Raw genomic sequence first — 17,383 nt, forward strand, 5'->3', positions numbered from 1 at the left:
GGCTTTTGCTCATTTGGGTCAAAACGAGTGTGAAAAAGAGTAGCTGAAAATTAAATACAAAAAAATAAAACAACCTTAAAACATGTCGTGGTTTATGTAATTTTATCAAATGTGTTTGCATTGAAGAAAGTCGCTATGCAAGCTTTGAGTAGATCCATTTGCTTCCTTTTTATTTTTCCAAAGCGCCCGCCCACACGAAGAAGAACACTTGTGACACACACCAACGAAGAAGAAGAAGAAGAAGAAGAAGAAGAGGCGCAACTGCTTCGTCGCCAATCAGCATCCCAAGTCTAACTTGACTTTGTAAAACGCCATGAAGGGTCGCTTGGAGAAAGATGATATCTTGTGTGAAGAAGTTCTTTTCACTCAAAGACTACTGGCGTGTTTGAGGACCTCGGTTCTCCTTCCAAACCTCAGCCGACAGACAGCTCGTCCGTCCGGTGAGTCAGTCCACCAACGACACAAGCCAGTGTGACAAAGTAAGTGTAAGGCAACTGAAATACAGTTCAGCACAGCTCATCTGGGTCACAGGGTTACGGAATTGTTCCATCTGTGCAAGCCTATTGTTGATCTACGTTAGTTAGCAGCTTGTTTTCAGGAGGTTTTAAAGCTCTATGGGAGCAAAGAATTGCAAAGGAGTTTGGTTAACACTAACCCTTTGCTTTAGTTTCATAGAAAAGTCCATTCAAAAAAGGGAAAGTTCATCCAGAAATAACAAGACTATAAGATCTCGTTAGTTTTTAGGTGCTTTTAGTTGGGAAAGTGACAGTGAGGTTTGTTTTGGGGGCATGTCAAATTGAAATGCTCTCCACACAAAAGAGAAAGCGTAAATACACATTTTGTTGATTGGGAAATTGGTGAAAGTTAAACATGTCGTTCCTTAGCCGATGACACAAAAGAGCAACAGATGATGAGAATCGTCATCGTGAGAAAAGTCATGAAAATATGACACAGACAGGGTGGAGTCCCTCTGACATAATTGGAGTGTTTGTGCTAATGTCTTTCCAGCCAGATTTACCTGGTCGTTGTGGTCACGCGAGGACAACGCCCTCACCATTTATTGCCATATTCTGTTGTTGTAATGTGCTCAGCATTTTTGTGCAAAGAAGGCAGGCTCCCTTTTGTATTGCGCTCATGCATCAATACATGCACTTAACCTGGATTACGTATGAGGTGAAACAAACCATTTTAGAAAAATCATATGGTTTGTGTCGCTATATACGTAGGTATATTTTTCTGTGATGTTCTGTAGTCTTAGTTCCCTGATTCATTTGTTGTTTTTGTTTTTTTGCTAAGCTTTCACCGTCAAACGCTTGTTTGGGCCTGTTAGCGGGATTCTGCAATAGCGCCTGCAATGCTTTCTTTGGTCACACAGGTCCATTTTCAACATGACATCGGATTGAGCTGGGCCACTGGTTGGTGCAGTGGTTCCCGTAGCCGACTTTGATTCTCAGCGGTGAGGAACACAGGTAAGTCCATATTGAAGTTAAATGTACTCCAGCTACCGCACCTTTGTATGTTTAATAGCAAAAGGACATTCAACTGTCCAATTGGTAGAGTAGTGGTTCACATAGCAGGATGTTAAGCATACAGAATCCACAACAATTATTCAGATAAGCTCGTTTGTGGGGGAAGTCTATTTCCTGGATGGCTTCATCAACTTGGAACAGGAAGTTGGACTTTTTCCCATGCATAATGTAATACGTATGGGGAGGAAGTTGGATGTTGCAAGTGCATTCCAGGTGAGAGGCTGTGAAATGCACTGTCACTCAGCAGCAGCATTTGTCAGAACATGTCCCGCCCCGCCCATCAGTCAAACAGCATTAAAAGCAGTTTGCTCGTGATGGTGGCAATGAAGTTTTTGGGACTGACTAATGGGAGGAAAGATAGAGCTGCAAAAAAAAATCATCTTATTTAATGATGTTGTCATGATTGTGTTTTTAGAAGTGGGATGCTGTGATATTAGAGTGCTATTTTTCTTCAGTAAAATTCCCACTAATGCCTTAACATCCCTCCCTCCCTCCCTCTTCAAACATCTTATTTGCCTTGGGCACAGCGCCTCCCAGTGACGTTTGCATCTCACTGCACCCGCATCTTCACTTTTCCAGTATCCTTCCAAAAAAAACATGCACCGGAAGTAAATTGCACCAAAAACAAGTTTATTCTATAAAAGAAGGAAGGAGGATGAGGAGTAATCATCACAGGTATACAGAAGAGAAAAACAAAATACTTTTTAAACACCAGAGTAGAATCACAGTATCAAAAAGCTCACGTTACTTTTTTTCCTTCCTCGTCCATCTTTACATCTCTTTGTTCTGTACACAAATACAAAAGAAAATATTCTGATAATATTCTTCTCATTAATATTATTATAACCATAATAACTGCATTGCACTGAGTAAATAAAGAGTACTGGCCCGCTAAAAATTACTGCATTCATCAGGGAGGTGTTAAGAAAAAGTCAAAGATAAAAGTGGCGAGTGAGACGCACTCGTATGCAGTCGGGAACCAAAAGTGGGTATTCAAATTTTAATTTTTAAAATATGTTTGTCAAACATACAGAATAGGTTAGGCTAGCTAAATACCCCCCCAAAAAAGATCAGCTAAAACAAAGAAGGTTTTGGGCGCTATTTGATTGTTCAAAATAGTTTCATCGAAGCTACATATGTTAGCATGTATAGCTAAACATGGTTCGTGTCTATTTTGGGGATTTTTGCGTGATATGACTGATAATTGATAGCAAAAGGCAAGCCTGGTTTCTAAAACGTTAGCATTTATTGCTAATTAGCCCATCAAAATCAACACAGAATCAGTACCCCTAATTGTTAGCTTTTGGTGGCTAGAATTCAAAATAATAGAAATGAATGCGTTGATTGAACACACCGCAATAAATAGCTTTGTCATTTGTGGCTGCATGCTAGCATTTTAGCATGTGGTTTTTTTTTTGTTTCATTTCACGTTTTTGTAGGAAAATGTGAAACAAAACAAAAATCGACAAATTGGCACACAAAATCGTCAAAGCGCTAACCACTAGCTTGCTGTTGCTAAAACAAACATCGGTACCCACGTGGAACTTTTTTCTTTCCTTAAAGGTTTTGTGCGGATGTGATCATATCAAACTCTTTTATTTTTTAATAAGTAACATATTTGTATCCTCAAAAAAGCCAGCTGTTTCGCACGCACGCACACACACGCACACACACGGCGACATGCTCGCCAACGTCACTAGTTGAAAACAAGAGGGCAACTCTCCATGCAACACAATTATGCACAACACAACTGGGACCAATAGTATTATTCTTATTATTGTCATTTGTAAGAAACTACAAAAAAAGTTGTAAAAAAAAAAAAACATAGGAGAGGGAGGGAGCAAAGAGGGAAGGGGTTCACATTATCTAGTCAGTGTTAAAAATAGAACTCCACCCGTTACATTTACTTTTTAATTATATACATTTATGTACATGGATTATTTTTTTTCAACTCTGTTCTTTTTCTTGTTGTTGTTGTCTTTATCCTTTTAATGTTTACAAAATAATGCATAAACTCTTCTAGAAAGATGTGCTTTTTTCATTTTCTCGTTGTAGTCAGACCAAATAAAAAAGGCGGGAAACGCGCAAACAAAAATTCCTCCAAACAAGAATGGGTTCGGATGGTTTTTGCGTCAAAGTTGTACGTAGTCGCTCGTCTCATTCTACCGGAAATTCACGTAGCATTTTCGCTCCTGTGACCTAGTTTTCAAATTGTTGTTAAAATCGCTACTCCCCCCCCCCTCCCCAATATTGAAAATTTGTTTTTCCCCGATAATCCCCAACTTCGGTTCAAGCTCAACGTGCCCAGAATGCACACTCGTTAAGTAAAAAAAAAAAAATTCTGATGTATTTGTCGCAAAACATGCAGACGAAAAAAAGAAACATGCGCGACCACTTGGCAAAGTCGGGTAAAAGTTCCCGTATTTCCCTGCGATAGAGTTTGAACTTTTCCGCCGACCACTACTTCACAGCGTTTAAAAGATGACCAAAGACCAGAAATTGTTCAAAAAGACAAAAGCGAGACTCTGCCACAAAGGTCGGAAAAACATAGACAAACCTCAACGATAACAGGCAAATACTGTTTTTTGTTGTTGTTAAAGTGTGTGCAGGATGTGCAACAAAAAATGGGATGGGAAAATTCTTTAGAAAGTTCACAGTTGTCATAGCGCGCCTGAATTGATAAGGAGTGTCCCAAAGCTCGACTTTTGGATGGCAAAATTAAACAGCGCACCCCGAAGGTGTCCATTTATACTGCTCACCATGAAGACCGTAATGAAACTCATGAGAAATGTCGTCGGCGTCGTCCGGACGTCTATTTTTTTATCATAGAAATGAAACGCCGCGCTTCATGGATTAAAAATGTTCTTGTGCTGCAGTGAACCACTTTGACAAATGCATTAACGCAGTTGGACTTGGGCGGTCGGTCTGAACTATTGCGAAAAGCTGCGACAAATTGGATCATCTAAAAGTAAATGCCGCACCCCAAGAATGACATGTCTCCTATCGTATGCATTTGCATTCAAACTGGCAAAATGTGCTATTCAGGGTGTCAACTTTTAGATCGAAAAATGAAACACCAACTGCCCAACCTTCCCTGTGCATCGAGACAACTTGACAAATGTATTAAAAGGGGGGAATCCATAACAAGATGACTTGTTCAGGAAACTACTTTGAGACCGTAAAAATTAAACACCGCACCCCCGAGGATATAAAAAGGTCAACTCCTGTGATGCAACAAAAAAGGATCTATCAGTGTTAGGAAATTGAAAAAAAGAGAGACCTGGTTGTCCAAACATCTAGTTTTATGATCCCCCCCCCCAAAAATGCCGCACCCAAGGCAAAAAAAACCCCAAAACACGTCATCTCCTGTGCTACAGTATGACAACTTCAAAAATGCATTCAATAGGTAGGGAGGGCAGTCCTGCAATTGACGTGCACAAAAAATGTCTCGTCCGGGCTTCTACTTTTAGATCATAAAAATGAAATCCCGCACTTGTGCTGCAGCCAGACAGCTTGCCCAATGCATTCCTGCCCAAAAAAGAAAAAAATGTCTGGGTGGACGGATGAGTGGAAAAAAAATCCCCAACCTCCATGAATGCCTGGTACTCCTGCAGAAGATGAGTCAGAGAACTGAAGTAGTAAAGTTTGTTTTGAAGGCGATGGGAGAAAAAAAAAAGCCCAAATAAATCCAAAAGAGTTCACATCATGACGTGACGGCGGCGGTGCAAGGACAGGTGGTCGGAGCGCGAGAAGGAGCGGTCGCACTCGGTGCAGCGGAAGGGCTTGATGCCAGTGTGCTTGCGGAAATGCCGAGTCAGCTCGTCGGAGCGGGCAAAACGCCAGGTGCAGCCCTCCCAGGTGCAATGGTAAGGCTTCTCACCTGTACAAGGCAGGGCAGGGCCATCAAATGTCAGCACTTTCTTCAAGCATTTCCGTTAGCTGCTCTATGGCAATTTCACATATTCGTTAGCATTAAGCTAGTGGACTTTGAAATTCTAGGGTTGAAATAAACATTGTCAAATTCCCTCGTTTACACGCTTCCTAATTCCAACGTAGCGGTCAGAATTTCCCTATTCACCTGTGTGTATCCGTCGGTGAGCTTTGAGGTGCGAGCTCTTGGTGTAAACTTTTTTGCAGCCTTCGTAGTCGCACATGTGGATCCGCCGCCTTTTGACATCCGGGGAGTCGGGGTCCGCTGGCTCCAAGTCCAACATGGACCTGAGGGCAAACAGAAGTAGACTGAAATGTTGTACACTATAACCTGTGGTAGGCAGTGAGTCTGGAAGGCCACCAGGGGGTGCCAAATAGCTACTCAAGTCACAACCGAGATACAATGTTTGTTTTTGTTTTTTTTTAGGAATTTATACATCTTTTTGTAATTTGTTTTTGTTTATTTTGTTTTCATTCACTTCGTATTTGATTCTTTTTCTTTTGCACATGCTTTGTTTCTATGAGGACATTTCGTGTTTTACATGAAGAGGCAATTGTCAATTCCGTCCGATCTTTTTATTGGTTTTAAACAGTGTTCTACCTCTTAAGCTATTCCAGCGCCTTTTGTTCTTCTATAAAGGAAGGTCAGTGACTTGGAAAATGAGGTGTGGCGTAGACACGCTGCGCTCACACATCAGATAACAGCTAACCTCCCAGGTCCACACCCTAACTTTCCGTTAACACCGCAACGCCTCGCCCACGTAGGTGTGAAGAAGACACTCTGACTTATTTCCTGACTCAAACTAATTAAAAACCTTCCAGGACCGACGCGTCAAATACATATTTGCGTGTAGCGCTAATAATAATAAATGCGGTGCGTGTGCTCACCCTGCATCGAGGCTCTGGGCGCTGATTGACGCCGATCCGGACTCGGTTCCGCTCTCGACGTCGCTGTGATATTCCACCGGAGACGTCGAGCCGGGCTTAATGCGAACTGAGGAAAACGAGACCAGGCAATAATGCAAAAACGTACTGAACGTACGTGATGTTACGCTACATTTCCATTACCCTGTTGGCATTACACTGCACGTTTATACCGTGATGTTTACATTGTTTACATAACATTAGCTCATGCTATGCTATGCTAGGTTTATGCAATGTTACTTTGCTCATGTTTTCTAAGTTTTACATGACCTCACTATGCTTTGCCCTGCTCGCCCTGCTACATGACTCTGTGTGTCTTGCGCTAGCTTCTTTTAACCTCCATGAGCTTACGCTACATGACTTTCTTTGTAGTTGTGACTCCATACGCTGCTATGAAGTGAAATATGAAGAATTGAAGTATACACTATGTAGATGTAAACTGGAAGGGTAAAGTTGAGTGGAAGCGTTACACCCTGCAGGATAAACAATGTCCACCCTGCACGGAGGCGAGGTAAGGATCAAGGGTGTGGCACGCTAAAGGAGCGATGCGTGCAATTTGGTGCTGAGACACGCACACAGCAAAACCAAATGTTCTTCCTCTCTGGAGACAATGATTCCGCCCACTCCCTCTTGGACACCGGCCGTTTAAAAAAAAAAAAAAAAAAAAAAAAAAAAAAAAAAAGAACGTGCATTCTTAACCGTCACTTCCCCACCATAAGATCTTTCCTGAAATATATGAATATAATGAACACTCCCTCAACACGGACAACAAGTTAGCTAGTAAGAAGCTAACTAAATATAGTGGTGGCTCCAGCTACTCTTTAGCGCCACAATAAGTTCTTAGAACTTCTATTACTTCTATTCGACTATTAGACTATTAGACTTCTATTCGAAGTCTATTAGAGGCATCGGCGTTCCTGACCTGAGCCTTCCGACCGTCCGTCGCTGCCAATGAGTGGCACGGTGATGGCCGCCGTGGCGGCCACGCTGTCTGCGGGCACGGCGGTGTAGACCAAGGGTAAGGACTGCACCACCACGGGGATAGTCTGCAGCTGGCCCACCTTGCTGGGCATGCTGACTGATGGGATCGTGTGGATGACGTGCAAGATCTGTTGGCCGCCCGCGCCCTGCGTGGCCAAAATGGAGCCTGGCGATAAAACCTGAGAATGGGGGAGGAGCAAGTACGTCACCCATCAGTTCTAGCGAGTGTCGACGTGCGCTTTAAAAGTTAGGCTAGGTGTTATTCACCATGGATCCTATGGACTGTACGCTGGAGGTGACGGGCGTGACCGTGAGTCCAGGCTGTACCAGGCCGCTTCCCGGCGCGGGGTTGACGGGCACGTTGACGGTGGGCAGCGAGGACGAGCGAGGCTTGTGGAGGGACAGGTCCACCGGTTCCGTCTGGTCCTCGGCCGGGCTCGGCGAGGACGGCTCGGTCTTGCAGCTCCGCGCGTCTGTCTTTGCGTCGGGGTCGCTTTGGTGGGAACGCTCGTCTCCGACGTCGGCCTGATAGATGAGGAAAGAACGACATTTTGGGAAAATTGGACTTTTGGGGGAAAAAAATTTACTGTTTGATCTGAATGTCGCGCAATCTATCGTAAAAAATATCACTTTGTTCTCGTACTGTTCCACTTTTTGCTACCGTTACCCGTTTCGGGTCGTAAGTATTTCCTGATTATTTCTTGTCACACTTTCTTACAACGCGACACGTCGTGACTTTTAACCTAGGCGAGGAGCTGAATGCTAACTAAGAGTTTTTCCGGCCAGCAAGGGCCTGCTTTTCCCCGCATGTCGTTGACGGGGGGGGGAAACAATGGGCCGCTGTGTGGGATGCAACCAAAAAGCAGGCTGAGCGGGGAAGTGGATGAGAAAAAGAAGCACAAGAAGAAGAAGCTGGCCTCCCTCCAGTTCAGTTGAGCGTGGCTCAGCTCTGGGCGAGGGCCAGGGCGAGGCCTCTATTTGACCCTTTTAGATCGGGTGACGCGGGACAACCGGAAGGCCGGGCACACACAAAAATGTCCTCCCCTTTTGCTAAGTTGAACATTTCGATTGGAGAGCAAAGAGGTGAGGCGGTGAGAGGAGACTAAGGGGGAAGAGTGGGCGGGAAAAAAAGGGCCTCACGTCGCCATGGAAACTGGGGAGCTATCAGCCGCCTCCGCGTCGTGGCACTCCTTTGCCTACCCCGCCCGGCAACACCCTCGTCCGTCCTCGCTCACCTTTCTCCCTCCTTCCCTCCCTTCTCGACGTCTTCCCGCTCGCTTGCGCCAACCACACCCTTCCCGCCCATGTGGCTTTTGCTTTGCCGCCATTTTGTGTGGCGCGCTACAGAAAGTGGGTCAACTATGTCCTCGCCTCACAATTCATTCAGGCCAGCCGGCCACGGAAAGAAATGGCGAATGGATCGGATTTACACGGAACCCGGCGAAGGCAGGATGCCCTTTAACGCTCCCGTCCGTCCCTTTAAGATCCCTTGAGGATACTTCAATGTATTGTATTGTTTATTCATTTCATGATTTGACATTTACTTGAAATATGTTCTAATGTTATTCTAATTGAGACTTTTACTATTATAAATGATGTATACTCGATTATATAATCATGGGTTGACTTTAGTCACCAACGGCAATGGCGCCGTCTCATTAGCTTTCACTTCCTGTCATTTTTGCTGGCGTTTTTCTCGCTCGGGGCGCCAATCAATAGGCCGAGGATTGAGGGAGGGGAAAAAAAAAAAAACACTGCGCGACTGTTCATTTTCATCAACACGTGCAGCTGAGCGGCACGGTCGTTACGCTCGGATATCGGAAAAAAAAAAAAAGAGAGTGTGAGCAAAAACAACAGCTGGCTTGGATAGAAAGCACAAAAGATGCCAACAGGCCGTCTCTCCCTGGCGTACGCCTAGCCGCCGCCTGCCTCGCCCACCTGTTAGCCGAGCCCACTAGCCGCACCCTGACGTTACCTAACCCAACGCTAACGCTGTTGACGCGGCGGCTGCTTAGCGACACCCACCGCAAAAGTCATGGACTCCGCCTTCAGCCTCAAAGCATGCAGTGAGGAAAGAAGAACTCAATGGACTTTTTGAGACCTTTTGACTTTTGGTGCAAAATCCCATTCAATTTGTAGCACAAGAAGAAAACTGTGTAACAGCCACAGGCTCCTCCAATGTGTTGTACAAGTGTGTGCGCAAAAAATGGAGTAACATCGTGCAGAAAAACTGCACAGTCATTTGTAAAAACGCGACAAACGTTTTGTTATTGTCCGTCGGCATCGTTAAGGTTAGCGCTTGACAAATGTGGGTTTGGGTTTGTCAACTGGTTTCTTGTGCCAAAACTGCCGGACCCCAGTTTAAACTCTGCGACCCCGCCGGTGGCATGTCCGGACTTGTTAGCAAGAATTTACCAGTATTTTGCACCAAAATTGCTCTGCCACTTGATTTGGTGTCTGGAGTGGTCAAATCAATGGCAGTGAACCCGGGGTGTCTTTCCCCTGCGCCTTCTCCTCGTCAGAGCTCTGAAAACTCCCGTTGGTCTCGAACGCACCATATGCGAGTGTTGACATCATCAGCCCGCACCAGCTTAGGCGTCGCCGCATTTGCTACCGCGCCTTTCCCACTGCCCCCCTCCCCCATCCACCCCCGACAAAATTGTGCATACTTGTGTCCTTTTGCAGTCACACACACACACACGCACACGCACACGCACGCACGCACTCACGCAAGCAAGAAAGCCTCCTGGCTGGAGTGCGAGGCCGCTAACCTCTCATGACAAACACGTGTGCGCGTGTACACGCGTGTGTGTGTGTGTGTGTGTGTGTGTGTGTGTGTGTGTGTGTGTGTGTGTGTGTGTGTGTGTGTGTGTGTGTGTGTGTGTGTGTGTGTGTGTGTGTGTGTGTGTGTGTGTGTGTGTGTGTGTGTGTGTGAGAGAGAGAGAGAGATTGCTGCCAACGTCGTGCATGACTGCTCTTGCTTGCTAGAGGATAACCGACTTGTTTACGTGCACACAGACTCGCACACACAAGGCCTTGTTTGTGCGAGTGTGTATAGCAGAGAAAGAGAGATTACAGAGCTATTCAGTTTGCTATGCTGGTAGCTATTCAGTGTGTGTTTGTGTGTGTGCATGTGGGTGTGTGTTATTGGCTGAAGTGGAAAAAGGTGGCAGGGGGAGGTGCGGTGGGAACGGAGGAGGGTCTGGGAGTCTTTTTGGGCAACTCCCGCCGCCGCTGCGGTTGCCACAGCGACAACGAGCGGAAGCGCAGTCCGGCCGCTCCCCTCGACATCCTATTCAGGGCGAGGTGATGTTAGAAGAAGAATGGAGCTAGAGCAGAAAGTAAGAGCTTCGACCCATCCAAGGTCCGGGTGGTGAACTTTGAACCCGACGACGCAGATGCCCGGTGACCAATTTTATCCAAGGGGAGACAAAGGGCAGTGAGAAAATGGGGCCCTAAAACAAAGACGAGATGGGACTGTGTACAGATCCAATCTCTGCCTAGGTTCAAATCTGCATAGCTAGGATTTTCTTCACAAAAATGGTATGGTCACTAGTAATTGCTCCAAACTTGCTATGTATCCAAGAGGAGACTTAGGGGTGCAGCAGCAGCAGCAGCAGACTGAAAACTGTGGAGTAGAATACTCCAGGGTACAAAATGGTCAATTCATGTTAGCATGTGGGCTTAATCTCAATGTGTATCCCCAGATGTTGATGGACACATTATGACCAAGACTGTGGAGTATAAAACTGCAGCAACAACAGGATGAGGTGAGCATTTGGTTGCAACTTTCTCTCAACATATGCTTCAATTTTAACTCCCTCTTAAAAACAAACATCCTCACTGTTAGTCATCAGATGATGTGTTCACTGACAAAGTGAGCCTCGACAGAGTCATGTGATTGCGACGTGAAGTGAAAAAGGGTCCGAGCGATGAGCCTTGGGGAACTACTTGGATAAAAATGGCTATGCTCTGACGCTTCCTGGAACAAAGGGAAGTCTGTCTTTGGGGCTAAATGCGCCAAGTCTCATTATAGTTTCCACAAGATGAACTTTTGACCTTTTGTGATGGGAGAAGTGCTAAACACGAAAAGTGGTCATATCAACCTCATGTCTGTCTAGTTCAGGTATAGCAGCAAAAGATGAGGGGGGAAAAAACCTCACTGGGATGAAGATGAGACGCAAACATCATCCGACTTCCTTGTGTACTTATCTGGCCATCAGAACATGGCTGGGCGTCTGTCTTCATCCCGCATTCTCGCATACCGTCGCTCGCCAGCGAGCATCGGCACTTTCCAGGTTGGGCCGGCAATCTCTCGTTCTCAAACTTTGAAAGGCAAAACGTGCTGTCCCCACACACATTTGATGCGACTGGTTCTCATCGCCAGACACTAACTCTAACCTGCTATCTACTCAATGCTAGCCACTTCACTACTAAGTGCTACCGTCCACCCTATTCACAAGATTCTAATCACACGATTCCATTTGCTGGATGCGAACCACTCCATGCTAATTCCTCAAGGCTAACAGATACTCGCTGTCCATCCGCTTGACTGGGGGATATCAATCGTCGGACGCTGACCGCAAATGGCTAGCGCCGCCTGCGTCTACGAGACGCTGCCACCCTCGAGATGCTAACTGCTACACCTTATCAGCTCGATGATACTCGGGAGATCAAAGGCGTTGAGCTCATTTTTGCCGTGTACCATGATAAAGTCGGGGTCCCTCTCGCAGGGCCCGATGTGGCCGGCAGGATCTGGAGTCTAACAGCTGTATGTTCAGTTCTACTGTAGATGCTATATGTGCTACATCCTCGTCGGCGGATGCGAGGCCACATGGGCTAGTGTGTACCGACCGATCCGTGCTGTATGCTAACCTCCAAATACTCAAAGTCTCGCGCTGGTTAAAAAGCAAGGGACAAAAATGGGGTTTCAGACCATTTTTAAAAGCCGCTTCATGCTAATTGCTGGATGCTAATTGCTAAAGCACTCTATACTACCCCTCAAATAGACCCACCCCCCCTTTCTTCCTCCTCCTCCTCACCGTGCACTCCATCTCCTCTGGCTCAGCTTTGATCTGGACTGAGGGCATGTCTGACGCCTCCTCTTCCTCCTCTTTGGCCGGTGAGGGCGGCGCGGCCTCCTGCGTCAGGGCAGCGACCGGCGGCTGCTTCTTCTTCTTCTTCTGGGCACCGCTCCTCCTCTGAAAGGAGAAGAAAAGTGTCATGGACAGGGGTGAAGGTAGAAAAGTTGAGGAGGTGGTAAGACGTGAACATTTAGTACCTCACTTTGATGAAGGGAGAGAAAGGATATTTTTCAAAGGAGAGAGAGGGGGGAAAAAAAAAAAAAAAAAAAAAGGAGGCCTAATGTGCAAGCTTCCACTGAGGGAATGAGGAGCCGGCGAGGAATAACAAGCCAGAAAATGAGAGCGAGGTTGGGAGGGGGGGAGCAGGGAGGAGTCGCCCCTCCCTCCCTTTCAGCCAGGCAAGCGGACACACCCTTTTCTGGAAACGCGCACACACAATGAGGTGTGGCTGGCCAGGCCTTTTCTGTCCACGCACATTTACATAAGTCTCAACTCCTGATAAACAAACCATTTCCTCAAAGAACTTCCTCTAATGGTCACGACGACGTAGAAGACGGTTCAAAAGTAAATGCCAGCTCACAATCAACCAATGAGCGCAACACAGTCAGCTAGCTGGCCAAAAGTAATTTGAAACAAAGGTAAAGAAGTGTACATAACCCCAGCCCTCAGCTCACCAAGACAAACAAACAATCCTCCGTGAGCTTTCAAACGGTCCACGTTCCATCCTACGACCTATGGCATATTTAGCATGAGCACAATATCAATCGTCACAGGACATGGCAACAGCGACTTCAAAGTCACTCGCTAAATGACGACTTTGATTCCTAAACAGGTCATGCCGTCGGGAATATGTGTCAATGACATTATTTGGAACTGAAAATGTTGATAAATCATTTTTGTTTGGATGAAAAAAGCTCAGGCACAAAAGTATTTCCACGTTTTTTGTAATTGGGACTATTTGGATGTTGTTTAGCACTGGGTTGATTTGGCGTTTATTGTTAATGACCGAACAAATGTCTTCTTTCAGGGTGTGTCTGAGGAACTTACAAAGGATTCCATGTCATCTTCTTTGAGGCCAAACAAAAACGGTAAGAAGGCGGCGACACTGCCGCGCGTACGCGTGGAAGAAGCGACGAAATAAAAGCGGTCTCAACCAAAGTTCAACTCGCATCAAATGCTAACGAGAGTCCCACAGCACTGGAAGTAAAAACAAGTCGGCGTGTATTCAATTATTGATGCGCTGAAATGCGAGCTGCATTGTAATGGAGACGTGGAGCTCGTCTAAACTTTGGAGCCCAAAGTCAAAGTTGGCTAACGTGCTCCGCCCACACACAATAGCGAAAATGCCATTTTGTCATTGTGTAGAGCAGGTTAGCTTAGCAGAAGGCTGGCTATTTTGCTATACAGTAAGGATGAAAAAAACAACAAAATGACGTTGATCATGATTCAAGCCGATACTACGCAAAAAGGGTCTTGAGAAGCATCCTGTGCTTCTTGAGAACTTTTTGGGGTGGCTGATTGACATGCCTCCATTGCACAGAGCGATTTCTTTTTTGGCCTCATGAAATCCAGCCCGGCCGGGCCTCCCTCGGCGGACTCAATCTATCGTCAAAGAGTGTTTGTCATGTGACTCGGTCGTAGCGGATTCCACACTGAGGTGTGGCCCGGACCGATCGGCTGGCTACGGGGTGTGACTGTCTGCGTCAGCCCTCCCAAACGCACGCATGAACTCACTCGCTCGCTCACTCACTCACTCATGCTGGTGGCCCTCCAGTTCCATTGTGAGAGGGACAGAGCCCCCTCTGTGCTTCCAAACAAAGGTAAAGGCCTCTCCATGCCACACCTTCCCCCCACCCCCACTCTGCTGACCAACGCAAGCCTCCTTGCACTTGTCCACTTTCCTTCAACAAACCAATGACATCAATACTTTGAAACATTCCATATGACTTTTTGGGATGAACTTGGAGTGCATACTTTGAATCCATTTTTCATATCCTTTTTATTGACAGCACCTTCTCTTGCTCATGAAAAAGACTTCTTTGTCATCTATATCGTTATTGGCTTTCAGGCAAAATACCATTTGGATTTGATTGTCATTCAGACCTGTTTAACTGCCAGCATCGTTGCTGCTGTTTTGGTTAGCAGTTGCATAACAGGTGACACTTTGGGTGTCCTTATGGCAAATCATTTAACTTGGTAACAATAAGAAACAAAAAAATATCAACATTCCTTAAGTTCAAAACGCTTGTGAATCTACCCACCCCCGCCCTGCACCTCAAGCAAGATTCTGAACACAGCCGGGAGTCCAGGGCCCAAGTCGTGAAACCAAATAGGAAAACACAACAGGGGGGCTGCTTGGGAAACTGGAAGGACGGTGCAACCGCGCCCCGTAGAATGGGAAAACAAGCTCTATTGTTAAGCCACGGGCTAAATTGTCCAAAGATTGACTTTAGAATAGCCCCGCGTGCAGAGCAACTGCGATTTTGACGCATAGAAGAAAAAATATATATATATGCCTGCAAGTATCATGACATCATCTGTCTGTGTTGCTCCACCATTTGTGTAACAATGTGTTTGAAAGCCCTTTTCGTTCCAATGACGAGATGGTGTTCCAAAAAAAGTCTCACCAACATTCGCAAAAATGTCTTTTGGCCTTGACGGGCTTAACGTGATGCAGCCCGAGAGGCCGCAAGTACAAGGAAGGATTAGCCAATAATTCCTCAAGGTTTGTTTTGACCTAATCTGGAGCACCCCCACCGGGCAGGATTCAGTGGAATGGAGGGGGAGGGGGGGGGGGGAATAAAACACGCTAATATCAAGAAGTCATCTGGACTCCAACCAGGTCCACTCAGAAAAGGCAAGAGTAGAGTCGTCCGCAAATCCAACTCGGACGGGGCAGTTAGGGTGGAGGCTATGGTGGGGTGGGTTTAGGGGTGGGTTCTGTTAGCATGGAAGACCTTATGAGGACCACTAGACTGCGAGAGGAGGGGCCTCACTCTGGCTGGGAGTGCAGAGTTCCAGGAACTAGAAGGAAAAAAAAAAAAAGGGCGGGGTGGGCGCGACCCTGTCAGCTTGTGATCTCCACACAGGAAGTCGGGGAGGGGGGGTTATTGAGGGTGGGGGTTGCTTAGCCAAGGAGACGACCAAGAACCAAAAGACCATGAAGGGAAAATAAAGGTTGAGGAGACAGTGAACAAAGTGTTTGGGGAAAAAAATGTTTGCACCCGTTTTTCTACTCATCCCAAAGCCCTTTCTAATATAAATGTAGAGCTTTGGCACCATCTAGTGGCATCCTTGTGCCAAGGAACTCTGTAGAAGTGAGGGTAGGAGCTTCATTTAGTCAGGCAATCTCATTTGTGACGCTTTTAGCACCTATGTTAAAACAAAACAAATGAGGCCTTTAATCATTTCAGCTGATGCAAACTGCAAACATTTTCTTCATGGCTAAAAAAGAAAAGTCACTGGAACTATTCAAGGTGTTTCTTTTTCTTATCGTCGTTTTTAGTCCCGCCATCACATTTTAAGAGAGACTGAAGTATTTGTGGCGAGGGCTTCAAACGCGTCTCTGTCCCCGGCACTTTTTTAACAAGCTATTTTTACCCGCTAAAAGGCCAGCCGAGCGTGAACCGCGTCCACGCGTTAACGCTCGGCCGGCTACCAGATCGGGAGGAGTCACGTCGGAGGTGCGTCGTCCGGCAAAGTGGATTGGAGCGCAGTCAAACGCTCAGAACGACGTCCAAGTTTGGCAGCCAAAAGCTTCTTCAATACATTCAAAGGATACGCCAATGCATTGTTAACATTCTTTTATTTTCCAGCCACCGTCACAGCAAGACGAACAGGGAAGGAAGGCCCCAATGCAACTGAATGGACATCAACGATAGACGGATTGTCACTGGCTAATGTTTGCACGATGATTAGCATATTAGCATAGCTCCACTTAAGCGTTATTACATGCTTCCCCCTTTACAGCGTGAGAGAAAGAAGGCGGGACAGCCGAGTCTAACTGGGTCAGCGCTCTACTCGCTGGCTGTCACTGCAACACACAGGTCCTCACCATGTGTGTGTTCGGGGTGGGGGGTGGAGAAATGCCCCCTGCAGGATCCACACATATGCGCTCGTAACGCGGCTGCCCGCTCCCACGAGCTGCTCCAAGGCGGAGACCTCCCCCGAGGCATCCCAGCAAAAACCCAAAAACGACACACAGCACATCACATTGCAGAGGATCTTTTTTTGTGTTCTATTTTTTTTTTTTTTTTTGCACAATGTGCGTGAGTAACGAGGGTAAAAATACAGTGACCGCACGCTCCGGGTTCACGTCAAGTTCAGCCCTAAAAAGTCCTTCTGACATGCTGGACCGCAGTGAGATAGGAGAAAGGGAAATTGCGAGATGGAAATGAGACTTGAGTTGTCGGAGGGGAGCAATAATAAACTAAAGTAAACGTCGATTGCAACAAAAAGGTGGATTCTCTTTGTTGGATATTTGGTATTTCTAAGGGCAATCGTAATCTGCCTCCCATTGGAGTCCCGCTTGTCGTGCTCCATAGTCTCCACTTTCCGGCCCTCATTCTCCTCTCGCATAAAATGCAATGTTTCAATGTGTTGGCTGCGGGGTGGCTTTTACGTCCAAAAACAGACGAGCACATGAGAGTGAAATGAAACACCCACAGGGTGTGTCCTCCATCTGGCGAGCAGTGAGACAAGCTCGAGAAGCCGCCTGCCTGTTATCACACCACACCCTGCTGACGCAAAGCTGGCCTGGCCGCCACTTCCCTACACACCCTCTTATCCGCGCACACACACACACACACACACACACACACACACACACACACACACACACACACACACACACACACACACACACATCCATACAGCGCTAACAGACACGCTTGAGCGGCTTCTGTGGTCAGAAGGTTCCCCAAACATTGTGTGGAA

General features: G+C 46.4%; 2 protein-coding genes across 3 annotated transcripts in view; one reads left to right on the forward strand and one right to left on the reverse strand.

The window, feature by feature from the left end:
- Window positions 1-145: 145 nt before the first annotated feature.
- The window catches only part of rbm41 (RNA binding motif protein 41), a 24,441-nt gene continuing 7,203 nt past the window's right edge, over window positions 146-17,383 (forward strand). The window contains exons 1-4 of the mRNA XM_085935459.1: window positions 146-440; window positions 1,376-1,469; window positions 11,072-11,134; window positions 13,476-13,536. The gene's annotated coding sequence lies outside the window, so the exon portion shown is untranslated. The remainder of the gene's footprint in view (window positions 441-1,375; window positions 1,470-11,071; window positions 11,135-13,475; window positions 13,537-17,383) is intronic.
- The window catches only part of klf8 (Kruppel like factor 8), an 18,510-nt gene continuing 3,265 nt past the window's right edge, over window positions 2,139-17,383 (reverse strand). The window contains exons 1-7 of one of the 2 annotated variants that reach the window (XM_085935463.1): window positions 12,646-13,911; window positions 12,407-12,565; window positions 7,632-7,889; window positions 7,306-7,543; window positions 6,348-6,453; window positions 5,608-5,747; window positions 2,139-5,409 (exon numbers count right to left, since the gene is read on the reverse strand). In XM_085935463.1, the coding sequence (XP_085791589.1) occupies window positions 5,228-5,409; window positions 5,608-5,747; window positions 6,348-6,453; window positions 7,306-7,543; window positions 7,632-7,889; window positions 12,407-12,454 (972 nt within the window). In that variant the 5' untranslated portion in view covers window positions 12,455-12,565; window positions 12,646-13,911 and the 3' untranslated portion in view covers window positions 2,139-5,227. Of the gene's footprint in view, window positions 5,410-5,607; window positions 5,748-6,347; window positions 6,454-7,305; window positions 7,544-7,631; window positions 7,890-12,406; window positions 12,566-12,645; window positions 13,912-17,383 lie in introns of those variants that run through there. The other variant, XM_085935462.1, reaches the window with a different exon arrangement.

Source organism: Syngnathus leptorhynchus, chromosome 17 (assembly GCF_054491065.1).
Source record: "Syngnathus leptorhynchus isolate UIUO chromosome 17, UIUO_Slep, whole genome shotgun sequence".
Lineage (NCBI taxonomy): Eukaryota > Metazoa > Chordata > Actinopteri > Syngnathiformes > Syngnathidae > Syngnathus > Syngnathus leptorhynchus.